This window comes from Anastrepha ludens, chromosome 2 (genome assembly GCF_028408465.1).
Source record: "Anastrepha ludens isolate Willacy chromosome 2, idAnaLude1.1, whole genome shotgun sequence".
Classification (NCBI taxonomy): Eukaryota; Metazoa; Arthropoda; class Insecta; order Diptera; family Tephritidae; genus Anastrepha; species Anastrepha ludens.
Window position 1 is genome coordinate 3,944,477 of NC_071498.1, and position 21,250 is coordinate 3,965,726.

General features: G+C 32.9%; 1 protein-coding gene across 1 annotated transcript in view; it reads left to right on the forward strand.

Moving 5' to 3' along the window:
• The first annotated feature begins 756 nt into the window (after positions 1–756).
• LOC128862139 (putative mediator of RNA polymerase II transcription subunit 26) overlaps positions 757–21,250 on the forward strand; it is a 59,265-nt gene continuing 38,771 nt past the window's right edge. Inside the window, exon 1 of the mRNA XM_054100605.1 lies at positions 757–854. Coding sequence (XP_053956580.1) covers positions 764–854 — 91 coding nt within the window. The 5' untranslated portion in view covers positions 757–763. The remainder of the gene's footprint in view (positions 855–21,250) is intronic.

Here is a 21,250-nt window from a genome sequence, read left to right on the forward strand (position 1 = left end):
GCTAATTTTTCTACTTAAAAACCAAAAAAATGTTTCTGACTTGAGTTTCGCTGGCGTTGGTCGCCGCTATTGAAATGAAATAAAGAAGAAGAAGAAACCACAAGAAAGCATATAGAAATCAGACAACAATCAGCCGTACTGAATACTTATGTATATGCGTACACATGTTTGTGTGTGTATGAGTATGTTACAAATACTAGTGCATGTTATGTGTGTGACTGCCTGCTAGTTATAACAACAACATTACCAACTCATGCGAGTACAAGCACCAACACCAATACAATATCAACGGCAATATTAGCAAGTAAACGAAAAGTGAAAGTGTGAATTCTGTTATGTGCTGAAAATTTTTCACTTTGCTTTCCATGGAACAAGTAAAAAATTAACAAAGAAAAGAAGTTCATTTTATTAATAAAGCATAAAAACCACAAATTAAAAAAAAAAAAAACAGAAAACAATTACTACAAAAATTTAATTTTAGAAAAACTAAGAAACTCGTGTGAAATCTAGAAATATTCGGCATAAAGGCAAATCTTTCCGACTGGACTGCTCGAGCATTGAAAAACTAAAACTCAAAGCAATCAAGGATTTTCTATCAAATAATCGATCAGCATCCAAGCAACAGAGCAGAAAGGAAAACTACTTGTGGATTAGCCGCGCACAAACACACATACATACTTACCTACTCGTGCATTTAATTTCACTCCGTTGCTTTTTTTCTTGTTAGCAATCATTGCACCAAAATTCAATGCAAACAGCATCCATGGATATGGCCGCCAACGAAATCATGGCCGGCAATGAGATAATGGCGCCCAATGTCAATGCCAATTGCCAGTATTCGACACGATATTGTTGTAAGTAGACAAAAATTGTTTTTTACAAAGGACTAACACAAATTAATTTCAAATGGCATATACCGCATACATGCACGCCTATAATATTAGGGGAAAGTATAAAGAGTGGAAAAATAAGAAGAGATGAAAAAACACAGGTGGTGGTTAGATATGAAAAATAAGTAGTTTTTTTTTTTATGTATAAAAAGGATATAAATAATGAAAGGATATAAATAATTTTCCGTTCTAAAAAGATGCAAAAAATTTCGAATAGTACTGAAAATACGACTTCTTTTATTTTGAAAGCGATGATATTTGGAGTGTACGCAGTAATTTCGAAACCCAGATCATGCAATTATTAGTTCTAAAAATGTACCAACATTTTCGATAAGCATAAAAGAATGTTAAAAGTATGAATGAAAGTAAGAATGTTAAGGTATATTAATATAATTATGGTATATGGAGAAACGGAAGTTTTGAAAATGAAGGGCGTAAAATTATTTGTTCTAAAAATATACTGATATTTTCGAGAAATAGAATATTCGTAGTGAACAAATCCGTTTTTTGGAATTAAGTGCAAGCAATTAATATGCCATTTCTAACACATTCGGCGAGTACTAAAAAGTACTAATATAATTATTTGAGAGTGGAATTACAGAGAACAGAAGATTATGGTCGTTCCGTTATTGGACGTAGATAAAAAATTTACTAAAAATATATTAAAAGGTGCTAAAAAATTAATACTAAAGTAATCAAGAGTGGATTTACAGAGAACAGAAGATTATTCTTGTTCAGTATTTGGACATACTAGAAAATGTACTAAAAAATTAGTACTAAAACACTAAATGAATTATTTAAGAGTGAAATCGCTGAAAAAAGAAGATTATTCTCGTCCGGTATTTGGTCTTACTAATTTAGTACTCAAATTTTTATTTCTGCAGAAAAATATTTATATTGTCAACAATGTATTTTAGAAACAAAGCGCATGCTTTATCAAATATTCTTGATACCAAATATTCTTTAGCTTTAATCAATTTTCTTAAATATTGGAGAAGTACGAAAATGAAGGTACTAAAATAAGGAGAAGTAGAATAAACAAACTAAAACCACTTTATTTTTAAAATTAAGGACAAATAAGTATTTCTTAGAGGCTTAAGAAGGCAGCTTAAAATATTTGAGCAAGTCCTGCTAAGATGTAAATTAATCTAAAGTAATTATTTGTCTAATGGAAGTTTGCGCGAGGGCTCCTATTTACATAAAATTTTGGAATAACAATGGAAAACTGAATATTGCTGACTAAAAATGGTTTTATTATATTAAAATATTCTCCATGATAGCTAATGCGGTTTTGCATTCGTCTTTTACCAATTTTTGAAGTACTTTGTCCAGTCGCGTTATTGGTACGTTGTTTGAATTGAAAGGGATCCAACGCGAGCATACCTTTTTTACCATAAGGTGACCATGCATAATCTTAAAGATACTCGTTTATTCTGAGTGCGTTTGATGTAAAATATTCAGATTTCAGCGGCCGCCGTGGCCGAATGGGTTGGTGCGTGACTACCATTCGGAATTCACAGAGAGAACGTTGGTTCGAATCTCGGTGAAAGATCAAAAAATTAAGAAAAAGTTTTTTCTAATAGCGGTCGCCCCTCGGCAGGCAATGGCAAACCTCCGAGTGTATTTCTGCCATGAAAAAGCTCCTCATAAAAATATCGGCCGTTCGGAGTCGGCTTGAAACTGTAGGTCCCTCCATTTGTGGAACAACATCAAGACGCACACCACAAATAGGAGGAGTAGCTCGGTCAAACACCCAAAAAGGATGTACGCGCCAATTATATATATATATATTATATATATAGAAATTCTTATTTTCACTATATATATATATATATATATATATAATATATATATATATATATATATATTCAGATTAAACCTAGCAGGAATGAAAGTGCCCCAGGCCTGAAATGAAAATAGCAACCCTCGTACCAATATTTTCCAGAATTATTAAGCACCAGGTACCTGACAATACAATGGGCTCTAAGCGTCTAAGTGTGATATTTTCACACTGGCAGCTATTTTTCAATTGTGCGAGTGTGAAAATAGGAAATACTTTCAACAAAAGAATTTGCTAATTATGACTAAAGAATTCCAATTAAAAAAAATAATAATAATTGTCGAAAAATTAAGTCTGCCATGACATAAAAATATATAATAACAAATAAGAATAAATAATAAAAACTTTTTAAAAAATATTAAAAGAAAGTATTTTAAATAAAAGCAATTTTTTTCAATGTACGACAAATATTAGAAATTCTTATTTTCACCAGAATAATTGAAATATTAATCTTATACTATGAATAAGGGCAAGAGATTTAAAGAAATAACTAAAAATTTATCTGAATACTAAGAGTTTTAAAAAGTACTAAGTTTGCAAAGAGTAGGTTGTTGTACTATAAATTTTAAAATTTGTTTTTGAAAAAAGTTCAATAAGTCTTGATTTTTAAAAGGATACCAAAAACTGCTAATTTTGTTTTGTCTATTAACAAAAGAACAGTGGCATAAAAAAGTATATTCCTAAGACTAATAGTCCAGAAGCCCAAATAAGTTTGGAGAAGTACTAATTTTTTCAAAGACCAACTTTTAGTATCTCAAATTTTAGATTGTGTTTTTGATAGAAGCTCCAACAAAACTTAGTTTTTTAAAGGGTACTTAAAGCTACTAAACTTGTTTTTGCAAAAACTCACTTGCATTTCAGTATTAAAATTTAAAAATTAATCTGTAAACTATTAACAAAAAACAGTGGCGTAAAAAATATGTTCCTACAACTAATGGACCATAAAACCAAGTTTATTTTAATTTCGGCAAGACTAACTTTTAATCCTGTCTTTGAAAGAAAGTTTAATGAATTTTAATTTTTTAAGGAGTATTCAAAAACAAATAGTTTTTTTTTTTTTGTTAGTTTTTACTAAGCCGTACTTACACGTAATAATAACTTCTTACGATTCTATATTGAAATTCAAAACCTAATCTATAAACTATTCAAAATAACCAGTGCATGTTTCTAAAACTAAAACCTCAAAACCAGCTGAATTCTAAGTACTAATTCTATACGGAATACTAATTCTTGCCCAAAGTAACTAAAAGAGTACTAAAAATTGTTGGTACTTAAAAAAACTAAAAACTACTGCAACGTGTATTTTTTTGCGAATGACGTGCAAACTTCTAAAACATTTTTTGCAATATTAGAATTCTAGTCGGAAAATCGGAATTATCTATACACAATTGGATAAGGAAATATATTTAAATAATTAACAAGCCCCGCCACTAAATTAGTACTAAAAAGGACTAATTTTCCAAAGAGTAACTACACAAAATTTAAAACTGTTAAGCACTGGAAATCGTTATTTATTTAGGCAAATTATTATTTTTTTTTTTCTGAAGTACCAAAAATTATTAGAAATTCAATTTTCCTATGTTAAATGTTAACCGGTACTAAAAACTGATAGTTTTAACTTGTCTAATCAGCTTATTTCAAACCTCTTATTACTTTAACTTTTCAAAGAGAAAAACAGATTTCAATAATTCCTGTAATTCTCCCTGTGAAAATGCACAAAAACTTGTGCAAGTATAGATATCAGCGTTCTACCCTAAACTGTAAAAGATCTGGACAGACTCCTAAAACGAAGTTCTCTGTTCGAGGATTATATCAAGCCTAAATCAGAATTTATCAATTTCTCATTCACTAAAATTCTTAATCGACCAAGATTGCAAGCAAATGCTTACAAGCACATACAAAGTTTTGTACAAACCCCTCTACCTCATACCGCTCTCATATCTACAAATGTGAAATGGGCTTATAAGTATCGCCAAAGGCTCTTGAAGCCCATTCGTCATGTGTGCAGCAAGAAATGAAAGTCAAACGACGACGATGCGCAAACAACCAGTCCACACAGCCAGGCAGTACCACAGTTGGGTTGAAAACTGTCCGCCAGTAAGGCCAAGTATTCGCCAATCAGCCAGTGCACCAGCAGCAAGCTTCATATACCTATCCAGCCTTTGAGCCGCCCAGCACTTACCAGCACAGACTTTCAAGAAAAGTTTTCGAAAATTACTAACCTGTCGGCAGTGTCACTTATCTTACGAGTTCAAAAACAACAAGAAATACAAACACCAACAGAAAATGTATGCATATGCATGTGAAGCATACAATCACAATTACTTGCACTAAATGAGCTGCATACAACGACTTCGAGTTTGCAAGCAGTTTCACTTTGCAGCAGCCAAAGAAGCAAAGAAGTAAACGCAGCGAAAGCAGTTTGCAGACAGCCGGCTAGGCAGTTGAAAGCTCAGCACCATAACGATAACGGAAAATCGAAAATAAAAACAATAGCATTGACTGAAGTCGGTGCGCTGCACATGAAATCTAACCTCTAATGCACCTTTTTCCTCTCTTTGCTGCACTATTTTTTTTGTGTTATTTTTCTGTTTGCTTTAAATCTTGATTTTTGTTTTGGAAAATTTCTCTGCTCTTATACAAGCAGTCAGCCTTAGATCAATGCGCAGTTGAATGACTGCTTTTGTAGATTTGCCTGATTTGGGGTGAGTTAGAAGGGAGGGGTTCGGTTTGCCCAATAGCTGCCTTGACTGTGTGGCTGGTTGTTCAGAAAAGTCTGGTGACATCTAAATTGGTGGATATTTGTTTCTGTTTGTACAATTTTTGGTTTGCTTTTAGTTTTTGGGTTTGTTGAATATTTTTGGATTTGTATACGTGTTGTTGTTGCATGTGCATCCTGGTACGGTTGCTTTTGTTTTATATTTGCAGTTTATGTTTTACAATAACTTTAAAAGTGCTTGCGGACTTTTTGCGGTAGTTTCATATTTCATTTGGTTTTTCGGTAATTCGGATGAGGTATTAAATAACTTATTTATTTAATTACTTTTCTCATAGAAATGCTTCCAGAATTTTTTTGAAATTCTTTGTGCTGTCGTTACTGACAGCTTGTGCTGCTGCTAATATAGTTTTTTATTTTTTTTTTTCGATTAAATATAAAGGGGGCTTCTATGGCTCCTTATATTTTAATTTCATTTTTATTTGTTTTTTTTTTTTTAATTTTGATAAAAACATATACTAGTTTTTATGTGGAAACTACCAAAATCGAGCTCAATATTTTTTTAAGTAACTTTTACCACAACAAAATTGTAAATTCTATTTAGAAAACAATATTTATTTAGAAAAATAGTCTAAGTAATTTTAAGTGGTAGTTTTTATTAAAGAAATTAAAAATCTTAGTAAAATAAATTTTCATTAATTTTAAAAATAAAATAAAAAAAACATGAAATATTGATACATTTTTTATTTAATATTTAATGACTTTTTAAAAATAAAATGCTCCGAACTGAAACACAGACCATTAAACAGTTAAAGTTTAATACTTTAGTACTTAATAATGACTAAAAAATTAATCTAATTAGCAAATTCGGAACGAATTTAAAGAAAATAAAAAAAAAAATTAAACAAGTTTCAAAAACAAAAAAATCTGAAAAATAATCCAATAGAATTTCACACTTATACAACACAAAAAGTTTTAATAAATTTCAAAAATTAACTCTAGAAAATAGCCAACAGAATTCACAGTTATACAACAAAATTTAAATAAATGTAAAAAATAAATTCTTACACAACAACAACAAATTTTAATAAACTTTAAACATAAGGTCTACAAAATAACCCAATAGAAGTTTAAACTTATAGAACAACAAAAAATTCAAATAACTTTTTAAGAAGAATAAGAATTTTACACTTATAGAAGGTGGCACAAAATTAATCAAACATTTTTGAATAACTTAACAAAATAAAAATCCGATTTTGAGTAACGAAAGCCTTTGTTGACATTTACGGCTTGTTAATTTGTATACTGCAGCTGCCTAGCTCACTAGTGGAAAGGGCGGAAATTAGGGTGATTAATTTTAATTTTGCACCACAAACAGAAAAATATTTTCTTTTTCAAATAAATTTAAAAAAAATCTAAAAAACTGACCTACTGCGTTACACATCAAGCAATTTTTATTCAACTTGGCTCAAAATAATATTTGATGATAATTACAAACATAAGTAAAAATGTTTGGGGTGGAAGTTTTAGTAGTATCCAGTCCATTCATGTAGCTCATGTAGCTCCTTCTTCCAGGTCTTTTTTTCTAAAATTTTCATACTGGATATATAGAAGTTTAGCTAAGACAGTTTTAATAATTTAAGAAAAAGTTAAGTTACTAAAAATTTCAAATTTTCCGAAAACTATATTGGGAAAATAATAACAATATTTTTCGGAGAAAGTGGCAGTACTTACTGCTGATGTGCATATCCCTCAGTGACGATCGCTTCAGCTGAGCTTTATGGACAGTCTTCCCTCAGATATCAAAATTTTGTTACCAACTCTAAAAATTTTATCTTACATCCGAAAAAATTGTTATTTAATATATTTTATACTTGGCGGACGTATTTGAGACCGGGTGTATTTGATACGTATTTGTAGAACACTTTAACAGTTCACCTGCCAGAAAAATATTTGAAAAAAGAAAAATTTGCCTTTTGAATTAAAATTTACAAACATTTCTTAAATCTATAAATTTCAAACTTACCACGGATCAAATGCACAAAATGCAATAAAAATAATAAAAGATATGAACCCATCAACACCTAGCAATGTATCTGCTTCCTCACTACCTACGTTTACAAAAACAACAATCGAAATATCAAGCAAGCGCGCATCAACTGAAATGACATAGCACTGTGATGTAGGTACTTGGGTGGCGAAACAGAAACCGAAGAAAGCAAGGAAATCTCTCAGCAACTCCAAAAGTTGTAATGCTATGGCTTTTTCTACTACTTCTTCTGCTTCTAGTGACTACTGATGTTGTTACAGTGTGCATACGCAACAGCCAAATAGTTGCTTCTCAGCTGCCACTTCTGCTTGGTTTTGCTTTGCTGAATAAAAAAAAAATACGAGTATTCGCATGCTGTTGTTGTTGGAGATACTTTTACTTCTCACACACGCATACATATGCACATATATGATACATAGGTGCATATAGCGAGAAATATGTGTGCTTCAGCGCCTACGGGGTAAAATTAGTATCAGAAAAACTATCTAATAAATATCAGCAGCAAGAAATATTTTTGAAAATCTTTGATACTTTCTAGAAATAGTTGCCCTATAAGCAAAACGGGAAAAAGCTGGACCTCCAAAAACTACGGTCTATTCAGATGAGAAGGATCCTGTGGTAGATTTGTTGCTATTCAAATAAGAAATACCGAATTTTAAAAAAGTGTATAATCTTGTCACTTTTTTATTTTTAATTTTGTTTTTGTGAAATTTATGTCTTCACTTTGAATTAACTGTATTCTTCGAGTTTCTAGAGCCGTTTTACTCTACTCCTGCCAGGAAGTTTTCAATTTAAGCACTTTAGTTTTCGATCTTGCTTTTATGTACTTTACTCGTTTTATTGCTACGTTTTCCTTCCCCCCTTTATTTTCTTTCTTTCTACATTTCTGCATTCGCAATGAACGACACGAATATTAATAGGTGAAAGTTATTGCTGACAAACAAAGGCAGCGCTGCTTCTGGTGCTGCTTCTTGTGCTTGTATAAGTGTTGTTGCTGTTGCTTTTTTTATTCTTTTTATGTAAGCAATTTCTGCTAGTGTGCTTTCTATCTTTCTATAACTACAATACTCACGGTTTTACTTCTTTTAAATGGAGTTTTTGTAGTTTTGCTAATAAATTAATTATTTTTTGTTTTTGTTCATTGATGGGGCTTTGGTGATGCTGTTTAGTTTTTGGGTTTTTTTATAATAAGTCAAAAGTTATTGTTATTTATTTTGTGAGACTCTAACTTAATGGTTTTGAAAGCGAATGGGACTTAATTAATGCATATATTCTAATAAGCTACATCCCCAGCCCAAAAGAAAGGAGCAATGAGGAAGTAACGGAACAGAAACCGAAAGAAAAACGAACCACAAAATATATTTTGCCGCAGGAATTATACACTCGTAGTCTAGGGACGGAAAAAGAGCTCAGCATTAATTGGTACTCAGTTAAGCGAAGAGATTAAAAAAAGCTACCATGGCTGACTCGAAGAACCAACCGTTTCTAGGTGCTTCGGTTAGCCATATTAATTTTGATAAGTTTTGAAGTCGGTTCTCAAATATTGCTCGAACTGCATGAATTTGTTTCATATAATATTATTCCTTAATAATTTTTTTATATTTTTTTTTATTTATTACTTATTAGTTTTTTCCTCCCTTAACTCCTATTGAAGTAGAGGGTGTCCCTAGTTTTTGAAAATCTCTTTTATATGGCACCGATAATTGTGGTAATTGACGAATTTCTTCTTTTGACAGATTTTGGCATATCAATTAGGAATCAGCTACTGTCGTAAAGTTTCCAGAGCAATAACTGTTTCTTGTTTTTTCTCCGATAAAAAAAATTGCATCATTTTCTCTGCCACTGAATTCTGCTGTTGGGCTTTAATAGTTCAATTATAAACTTGTAAGCTCCAAAGATTCTATTATTTCTTAGTTTCTAACTCGCTTTTGAAGGACTAAGTATTATCAACAATAACAAACTGTTACATATTCTAGACTCTACATTTCAATGTGGAGAAAAAATCGAACTCAGGATACTCATTTCCTCGTGTATCGAATATGATTCCAAATACTCACATCATCACCATAGTATTCAACGTGTATCCAGGCCAACGTCATCCAACCCATTTCAACGACGTGTACTTTCTGAGTCATTGTTGGCTCATTGTCACTTGTGGGTTGTGGCTCTGGTAACCACACTTTCGATATAATCGAAGATTTTGGGCAACCTTTAAAAATTCGTACTTAACTACAATTTACCAGTTTGGATCTAAAAAACCACTTTGGGATCGCAGTGGTACATTGGTACTCTTTAAATATATCCACTCATTCAAAAGATTCGAAAAATGGCAGGGTAAACCTACTGCAGAATGGGCCGCAAATTGAGGCCAATTCTTAGTACTAAATGTAGAGAATCCCTGCAGAATCAAAATACACATTAATGTTTATATGTAATGTTTATAAGGCACATCAAAAAAGTAGATATCTGATTTATCACATATACACATATAAAAAATGTATCACCCTATCGGAAGATATATAATTTTTGCAAATGGCGTCTTAGGTTAATCATCTTTGCCACTTGTGAATTGAAAGTTGCTATATACAAACAGGCAAGTAATTAAGCGCGTAAAGGTCAAAACAAAGATTTCAGTCACTCGAAATCATTTTTTTATTTAGTAAACAGTTATTCAAAAACAAAATTGGATGATTAATTTGGCGCCACCTTATAGTAGATTTTCAACACTTAACATCATTATTAAAAAATTATTAAAAAACAAAATTGGATGGTTAATTGTGTGCCACCTTGTAAAGTTGTCAAATTGTTAGTCGCTTCATAAATATATAGTAAATATTCATCTTTCTCAAGTTGGAAAAAAAGGATTGGAAATTCGTACCGAGTATAACAAATGTAACCAGTTAACCCTCTAACATCTCTTAGATATTTATATACATATTTACCACCTACAAAAATTTTCATAAATTTATCAAATCTGAATGTATTACTTGGTTTAGCTCCAGAAACGCAGACTTACTTATTTATTACTTAATTATTTATTCTTGTCTTGATTGGCGGGATAACCTCTAAGAAATTTTGGGACTAATTTAATGACCAAAATTTAATTATTTATTATAATTTTTTTAAATAGTTATAGGCCTGGAAAAAGGGGTGATTTAAAGCAGTTCGAAATAGACATTTAATGGTTTTGATTTCAGAATGCCTTGACGCGCTATTTTAGAGCCATCGCTTTCAATTCCCAATATAGCTTCATATCCCTAAATAGCAACTTCGAGATCACTTTTGTGACGCATTTGAGGCAGCTCCAACTAATTATTAATACTAATAATATAATATTCTCGGCATTTTTTGATTTTAAAATCAAATTCAGATGGATAATACTGGCGGAAACAATTTTTGATTCTGGGCTCTGGATATCAAACTTTGGTTTTTTTTCGTTACGAATAGAAGAAATAGTAATTTTTTCAAACCGAAATTTATTTTTAAAGAATCCAGAGCAATTTCGCAAAGTTTCGAATTTATAAACAAATACTATTTTTTTCATAAATTTATTAAAAACTACAGTCAGAAACAATTTTTTCTGTAAAACGGAGTCTTTTTAATTCCTGAATAACAAAAATCTATTGTAATTTAATAAAAATAAACCGAGCTGACAAGTGAAATATCCTTACTGAACTTTAATTTTTATGTAACCAACGTATCCGAATGTGTTGGTACTACCATTCAGAAGTGTACAGGTCCGAAACACCGAATGAAAAACAGGTTTTTTAATAATAGCGGGTTTTTAATAGTAGTCGCACCTCGCCAGACATTGGCAAATCTATGAGCGTATTTCTGCCATGAAAAAAACTCCTCTTAAAGAACCATCTGCCATTCGGAGGCATCGTAAAACTGTAAGTCCTTCCATTTGTGGAAGAACAGCAAGACTCACACCACAAATAGGAGGACGAGCTCGATCAAACACCCAAAAAAGGTGTAAGCCCTAATTATATAAATTATATTTGAAGTTTCTCAAACTAAACTACGTAAAACAGGCAAAAATCAAACTTTAAAAGCTGAGCGTGGATAATTTGTTGCTATTGACTGATATAAAAAACCGCTAAAAGTAGCAAAATAGAGTACAAATTGTAGAGTAGAATAGAGTAGTCAGCAATCTCGAAAATCCAACAAATTACATTTTCGCTAAGAAGGAACAAATTATAAAAAAAATCTCTTCATATTATATTTGAAAAGCCATTTTTCATTTGCCAACTTTTTTTATTTCAAAGTTAAAGGGTTAAAATTAACAATTAAATATGTGCGGCAACATATGAACAAAAACATGCAGACAGGCATACCATTAATTACTTGCCTATTCATTGGTTGATTGAGCCACAAATACTTAATATTTATTGTTAATATTACAAAATTTTTTGATATATTTCTCTTTTTCTATGAATCATTTTAGTTAATTGAAGTTTGTGCTATTCAAACTGCAATTTTGTGTGCTCGTACACAGGCGATTACGCAGTGATAGTTCCAGTGAATTCGCAACATACACGCACACACACAACATAGTAAATATGAGGTGAAGCTGGAACAAATGAGCGCAATAAATCAGCTAAACGTTTCAATATATACATGCATGTGTGTATGTGTCTGGGTGTGCAAGTTTTTTTAAGCGCGTAATTATGCTCCCAAAGCAATGCACCGCAAGTGAATAAGAAGAAACTGTAAACTATGACCAAAAATCATATCAGCGCATTAATTTGTGGGCGCCTGAATAAGCGAGAAAGCTCTGGATGTTTCGTCACTTACATGCATACATGTGTACATATATGTATGTATATGGCCAGGAGCGGGTAAAAGCGCTTAGCAGCCAAAGAGTGCGCGAAGAAGTGAGTGAGTGAGCGAGTGAGGCAGCCAAATAGGCAGTTAGTGCGGCAATCAATTTTTTGCACTGCCAAAATAATTTTGCAATTATGGCTTTTGTTTGTATTTGTATTTTTTATTTATTTGGGGACGATGATTTGGTAAAAGCTGGTGGGATCAATGCATTGAAGCTTTTATGCGCAGCTTTCTTTACGCGATTAATATGCTTGCATGCCTAACCATACCTGGTTTATGTGTGTGCGCATATTTCAATGCATTAGCGCTGGTAGAGCAGTGAGCATAGCTCGGTGGGTTGGTGTGTGTGTGCATGTATATATATAGCCATGTATATATAAGTGTGTGTTTTGTGTTTTGTAATAGCGAAAAAACGTTGGCGAAAAAGGCATTGAACTTTCAAGGCCTGGCGCACGGACACCGAAATGAGATAAACAACAGCTAACGCTTACAACAGCAAACGACAAGCACAACAATAACAACAATAAATATAACCGCAATAGCAATAATGGAGCAAAAACGCAGCAGTATTAAAATCGTTTATAAAAATCTAACACAAGAGCAGTAACAATAACAAAATCAAGCAACAACAACATCCACTAACAACTATCAAAATATTATGCAATCACTCTCGTAGCCATATATGAATAGTTCAGTGTATTTTTTTTCGGTTTCTATTTCTGCTTCTGCATCTGCTTCTTCCTCCTAAGCTAAAACTTTTTGATTTTATGCTGTGGAAATACCCCAAAAATATATAAAATAAATATTTGTGTGTAGGTAAAATGAAATGGAAAGGAGTGCTTATGCATGAAATACTTGCAGAAACGAAAAAATGAGAAGAAGCAGAAGCAACAGAAGATACAATATAGGACAACAACAAGACTAAAAAGGCAAATAAATTATTTGTTTACACACAGGGTCAATAGATTTTCTTTTTTTCAGATTTTTTTTTGGAGTTTTTTTAGATATTTTATTTTATTGAAATAAATTTTTGTTTTCGCATGCAGTTACGCAATGCCAAACTCTACGTACTCGAATTGGTTGTTGATATAAATTACTTCTCTTTTTTTTACTTTGTTTATGTTTTTTGTTTTGCTGGAATAAGCGCAGCTAGGGCGCCTGTGCTGCCGAAATTTCATTTTAATACCAAAGCGAAGACAAATTGAGTTCGAAGCGTATGCAAGCAGCAGTGGTGAGGGGAAAAAGCTTTAAATCAAGTAGATTAGGAAATCATAAAGCTGTCTGAGAATTATACGCATGCATACATATAAACACAGGTTCAGCTTTTCTGTTTTTTTTATTACACTTTAATCGTTCTCCATGCACACTGAAAGCGTTGTTGTCTTTTTTCTTTGCCTTAATAAGTTGTGTTCGAGAAAAAATTGTGATTGTGTTGACAAAAACAAGTCATGCAATTGCTGTAGTTTATATAACAGTGCAAGGTGAAATAATTGTAAACAAATGATAAGCCAAAGAAGACATGCGTTTACGTATGTATGTGTGTGTATGTGAACGTACAAATAGCAGCACAATGCTGATTAGCCTGCATGTAAACAAAAATAATGAAATGTGTGTAAATGAGTATGCGATTAAAGTCAAGGAAAATTCTGGCGCACATAAGAGTTAACAAGAATTGCATAATAAGCAAAAATAAAGGGTGTTACAATATGACATTTCTTAACGAAAATAAATGATTTTTTTCGTTTGAGAAGGTGACGCAAAATTAATCACCGTATATAAGATTTTTTTACGAAATTGAAGTAAATGGAGAAACATGGATTTTTTCATGATACAGGGAGGCGCAAAATTAATCACCCTATATGAAATTTCTGTACGAAATTGAAGTAAATGGAGAAACATGAATTTTTTCATCAAGGTGGCGCAAAATTAATCACTCTATACAATATTGTTTACGAAATTGAAGTAAATGGAGAAACAAGAATTTTTCCTTATATAGGGTTTTTCAGTAAGAGCGCTTCAACTTTTGAACTCTTTTGAATAAAACACAAACGGTTTGACTTTTTTAACTAATTTTTTTTTATTATCGAGTTTGAACATATACATTTAAGTATGAAACTCGATTTCTTTTGCATGACCACCGCGTGCACGTTTTACGAAGTCCAATCGTTGAACCCAATTTTCGACCACTCTTTTGCATAAATCGGCCGAAATTCCAGCAATTTCGCATTCAATATTGGCTCTGAGCTCACAAATCGTCGCCGGCTTGTTACTGTAGACCAATGACTTCACATAACCCCAAAACGGGACGGCTTGTTAAATGGATCGTAAAATGGCCGTAATGCTCTTAAAGTAGCAGCAACAGAACGATTATTTTCATCAAAAATTTGCACGATTTGCAATCGTTACTCAAGTGTGTAGCATTCCATGATGAAATGTATACTAATGAAGTTTACAAATGACAAGCGAAAAATAAAAAAATATTGCATCGTTCGCCCTCCCTATCGGAAAAAAGTTGAAGTGCACCTATTGAACAACCCTATACATGGTAGCACAAAATTAATCACCGTATTCGAGATTTCTTTACGAAATTAACATAAAAGGAAAAACCAGAATATTTTCGTGTGTGGGCAAAATCCTTGGAGGTTAAATCATATAACCATACGAAAACCTTGTACAGACCATACGCGACCTTGTACAGACTTGGCGCACTGAGGGTAATAAACGCCTACAAAACCACCTCGGATGAACCTCCAACGGTGATCGCAAGCATGACGCCCATCGATATATTGGCGGAAAAACGGGTAAGAGTGGAGCAAAAGGAACAGTCACATGAACATATCAGCGATTGTAGAAAAAAGGAGATTCCTTGCTAAAATGACAGGAGCGTTGAGAAAACTCGACAAAAGGAAGGTGGACTTACGTGCTAATCCTAAACATCGGAAGATGTTTAAATCGAAGCTATGGCGAGCTTAACTTCCAGGTAACACAATTCCTTCCTAGTCATGGTTGCTACCAGAAGTATCTACATCTCTTTAAGGTACACAAGTCGCCTTTATGACCAGTATGTAATAAATAGGAAGATACAATGCATGTGTTTTTTGTATGCCCACGTAGTGAGTAGTGAGCTATCAGAAGATGCGGTAATACGGAAAAATATCATGAGGACTTCAAGGTATGCGTAGGATAAGATTTCCTCAGCAATCAGCGAAATACAGACGGGCACGAGGTCAGACCATACCTGCCAAAGAAACGAGTGCTTAAGTTGAGATCAGACAGGCCCAACTGGGGTGATTGCCTTCGAAAATGAACAAAACTGTGGGAGGATTAAAGTATATTCAACGTCTGATGGTCTACATGGGAAGAGTAACTGACGTAGAGCCTAGTGCTTAACCGCTTCCCGTGGGTTAACTTAAAGATAGTGCCGGGAGAGGATCGATGCATTGACTAATCGGGTTTAACTCCGACGCTGTCGCACTAAAGGCTTTCGATGCTTCCTGCGCGTAAAATAAATCCACAGCCATATTCACGAGAAACTGTACTTTTGGACTAAAGGTTGTTTCGAACCATGCAGAAGAATTTGGCTCAGCATTTCTATCTTGAATAAATTGATAATTCGTTCAGTTAATGGCTTACCTCAACTCCTAAGAAAATTTTTCAAGAACAAATCCGAAAATTGGCTGAGAGTTGGAGGAAAGTAGCGATTAGCAAAAAGCAATATTTCGAGAGTTTTGTTCAAATGCTCTAAGCTAAACCCAAAGGACTCTAATATGTATGTAAATTACGTTGGAGTATCTATGAGTCCATTAAGACTAATCCTCCAATACAAAAAAAAAACAGTATTATATTTTTAACTATAATTTACAAATTCCTGCAAAATCAGTCTCAGAGAATTGGATGAGAGGCAAGACTGGCCATTAAAAATTGTAGACTGCAAAATTGCTCTGAATGCAATCAAAACTTTGGTCATAGCAAAGGCAGGACAAGTCATTATTAATATATTAAATTTGTTATTTTAGCGACCTGCAAAAAGCAATTAAACAATTTTTCGGTTGAGTTTAAAAAGCAAGGCATTTGAATTTTAATTATATTGACATTTGCAACACCCACCACTGAACAGTATATAGTTGTCAAGCTTATTTAAAGTCTTAAAAGTACCTGCTGCATGGGCCTCGTCAGTTTATGGAAGGTGCAAAAAAAGCGTGGAAGAAGAAAATTGTACTTAATTAATCACAAAGGTCACGCATTTTTCAACATACTTACCTTTTTTGAGGTAATTTGAAATCCATTTTTTTATCTCCTCAGTCAAAATCAAGCACTAATTTCTGTACGGTATGGTGTAAAATGATGTGTAAATAATTTAAAACTCATAAAGAATATCTAGCAAATACAAAGTAGAAAAATCTGGTACAAGCTAATTACTAATAATATGTTGAAATTAGCAAAAACAAAAAAATTGGGAATGTTATAAGCCAGGCCAGTAATTGCCGCCATTGCCACTTGCGTTTTTGTTTTGTTGTTGTGTGAAAAAGAAAAAGTGGCCAGGTAAGCCAACGGGAATCGGCCAGCAAATCACGTTCACTTTTATTTGCGAGCAAAAATCAACTATAAAGAAAAAAATTAACAAACAAAAAATACGTAAAAGATAAATAAAATTCATTAAAACGAACGCACTAAAAATAATCACAAAAATTTAGCAGCAGCAGCAACCACACCAGCAACGTCAGTTGCGAATGTAGAAAAATGAGGAAGACCAGTCGCCAACTAATATGCCAGCCAGCACGCACTTGCATTTTTTCACCAATCCCACTACAATGTTATGTATGCATGTATGTAGTTATGTAGGTGTGTGCTTGCCAGTTTGTTGATAGTCATAAAAGAAACGACTTCGAACGAAAGACTTAAGCAACGAACTCGCCAGCACACAGCACACAGCACCCAGCGCGCTACTCGAAAACGGAATTAAAATTCTTATCAACGCATGCGAACGCAGCTAAAAGAGGTGAGCAAAGCAGAAAGCGTTGACTTGATTGTTGCTTTTTATGTTTTTGTAGTCGTTGTTGCTCAGGCTGCTGTGGTGCGCGGCGTGTAGTCAGCATAACTTTCACTTTAATAATACACAACGCAGAGCCATATATATATATATGTATATGTATGTGTTTATATGTATGTTAGTGCACTTAATTGCGGTTTTATGGATTTATGTATAAAACACACAGACACACATGCAGAAACTTTTACGATCACTTGCGCACGTACACATATACATACACACGCCTTTTTAAATAGATTTTAGCACGTACTGTTATATACTTGCGTAGATCCCTATGTGCTTCACTACATCACCTGTACGTGAGTATGTAGTTGTGTATCTGTGCTTTCAAGTGCGTTTTTGCCTCTTCTGTGTGTGTGTGTGTGAGAGGGTTTGTGCCACCCGTGTTTTTACACGGCACTTGTTACTGTCATATATCTATGAGTACAATTTTTTTTGGTAAATAAATTTTTGTTCGAAAAAAGTGGGGGCATATTTTTTTTTAAATAAGTTCGTGTTGAATAAACGTAAATAGTTGTAGGGGAAAAAAATACACAAAGTAACGTAGACGTGAATAGAAAAAGAAAAGAAACCAGGCAGATAGCAACACAGTCAAATTTGAAATGCAGATGCACGACCATACACACATTCATATATATATGTGTATGTATAGAAGTATAAGAAATATATATATTAGACATATGTGTGCTTGTGTGCGTAGTTAGATATATACTTTTTTTTGTGATAAGAAACGTTTATTGTTTTGTGTTTTTGAAATTTTGCTGGAGGAGTTGAATAGCGAGCCAACAGGTCACTTAATGTATGAAATGCATATATTATTATATTTGAATATATACGCACGCATGTATACATATACATCTATGTATATATGTATTCTAAAGCATATATGTATGTATATTAAGGTGGTTCAGTTTAACCGTGCGTTAAGTACCAAATAGAGATGAAAAGTAAATTCTATGCTATGCTCTAATGGAATTTGTTTCTCATAAGCTTATGTAGAACGTGAGTCTGCTAGGAACGATGTTGGAAAATCTTAACCTCTCTACCAATGATGAAAGAAATCCAATGAAAGAAATAATAAATCCTTATCTTTCATGTTAGCTTACTGAATGTTTCAAACTAATAGTTCATTAGCTTATATTTAATAAAGCTATACAGCTATTGAAGTTACGCTTGGCAATTCCAATAGTCAATATTTACCCATTTTTAGGATGGAAAGAAAAGAAAAGAAAATATAGCAACCCTTCTAAAAAGGGTAAACTTTTCTTTTATATCCACGTTGTAGAATTCTAGCTTCATTCTATCGAAGAAGATTTATTTTTGATTTTCCAGGTCCATACTTTCTCATACAAATATATCCCACATTATTTAAGATATAGCTTATAATTCTAAGGAATATTTTAAATTTCTATACAAGTTTCAGAATAGACTTAGAAGCTTCTGAGATTATTAACGTCTTTCTTTATGCACGACAATGCGCCCGTTCAAAAAATTCCCGTTTCAATGACTGCTTTACTCAGTGCGGCTCCAAACTACTTTGCCCCCTTTCGAGTAGTCTACATTTTGTCTACTTGCCCCTCTTCAGATTTATTTTCATTTAGAAAAATGAAAAAGGCTTCGAGAAAATAAAAATTAAAAATTACTGATGATGAAGTGAAAACGGTAAAGAAGCCCAAAAGTTCATTGATCTCAAAAGGCAATATATCAAAGAAGGAAAATAAAGGGTTTTTCAATAACAGGAGTTATTTTGAATTGAATTGCGCTATCGAGAGATGATTAACGATTTTTCATGGTCGGAATTGGATGGTATTGATCTGGATAGCGTTTATTTTCAATAAGTCGGCGCTACGTGCCACACAAGCAACGAAACCATTGATATTTTACGGGAAAAGTTTCCGGACGGTGCTATCTCTCGAAGAGGTGACCACAATTGGCCACCAAGATCATGTGATTTAACACCTTGTTAAAATTTTCTTTGGGGCTACGTGAAAGAGAAGGTCTACGCCAACATCCCAGGGTCGAGTCAAGACATCAAAGATGGCTACCGAGGACATAGGGCAGCCACTTTGCAATTTGGATATGGAAAATTTTATGAAAATGTTTTTTTCCACTATTAACGGCATACCTTCCCCTTTATAATGAAATAAACATCCGATCATTTATATTAAAAATTAGCATTTTTCTTTGAATATCTAAATAACACCTCTTATTGGAAAACCCTTTATAATATAATAATAGTCTCATACTTTATTATATTATCTTCCTCTTCATTCCTCGAACTTTTTGATGTGGTTTCTGGCCTGACTTGGTTTTTTCTCTACCAAGTGGGGAACCTCAGCATCTCCAAAAAGCAGAAGTTTTGAGGAAATCCTTCTGAGTGCCAAGAAGCAGCCACTATTACGATAGGAAACACCTTATCAAAGTTGCATACTATTTCGTTGCCAAAGAAGTCTATCCAGATTCCGAATTAGTATTTGGTTTTATAAAACCTTCCCTTAAAACGATGCTACGATTATTATTCATTATTCCATTGCCAATCAACCCGAATGGCCAGTTAGCGACTTACTGATTTGGGTGTGTGCTTATTTTGCTTTTTTTCTTCTTGTACTGGTATGTAATGACCTGTGTGGATATGTATGGAATGTATGTTTGCATGTATGTGTGCACAGGTCTTAATCGTTTTTTTTATTATTGTGTGCTAAAGTGAACGACTTTCGTTGGTTACATAAAAGAGCATTACTCTTTAAACCTCGCTTTGCTGTGCTGGCTGAACTGCGTCGAAATCTTTTTAATTGCATGTAATACTTTATGATTTCTGTTTAATATTTTTTTGGAATTTTTTTTCAATTTTAATTATTAGAGCATAGATTTATTAGTAATTTTGCATAAAAGAGCTTGAAATTGATGATCTGCAAAACCTTTTGACTTTATTTTATATTTATTTTATGCTACATATCTTCCACTTTCTCTTGGCATTGAATAGCTCCATAAATAAATATGTAATACTAAACAATACTGGCAATTGCACTCAGTTTTCCCTGCAAGTATATTTCTTTGTTCCCGTTATTAGTCGCACTGTTATCTATAATTTTTTATAGACTATTAATATTGAAAAAACCGTTTGTATATTAGTTTTATAGGGTTATAAAAAGTCAATTAGCAAATAAACAAAGAACATTGTGCATTTCTACTGCCAAGGGGCAACTACATAAAAAAATTAAATTAAATAAGTAAGGAAGTGATAAATTCGGTCCGGACTGAACTTTATATACCGACGCACATTTTAGAAAAAAATCGTTTTAGCTGTCTGTTAATTTTCGGTATCAAACAAACTTATGGACAATGAGAGTTATAGTCTGCAAGATCAGACGAAAAGGCAGAAGTTTTAAATTTCATTTTAAAAAAATTAAGAGATTTAAATAATAAGTGGACGTGATCTTATTCGAGCTCGATAATATGTAACCCAAGTCTAAATGAGGTGGGGAGAAATATATCTACCAAGCCTGGGCCTGTTTTACTAAGTCGTTTCCGAGGCCCATGCAAATGCCGAAAAATAGGTGTGGGGCCGCCATCCAGTTTCCAAAATTTTTTTTATTCGAATCTTTTTTTGGGTTATTAAAATTACAAAATTTGAATAAATTTGATTCGTTTATAAAACAGAAATCAGGTTTTTTTTGAACGCAAGCAGTTTTCTAGCCGACTAATATAATTGATTTTTGGGAATTTTTTTCTTTGGTGACAGTGATAGGCTTTTTCTTCTATATAAAAACATTCGAGCGTTTTCTTTGAATGGAAGAAAAGGCATGACACTTCAGCGAAATTTTTTTACAAAATCAACGGTATTTTGTAATTGCTTGGTACTTGCAATTTGTTATAT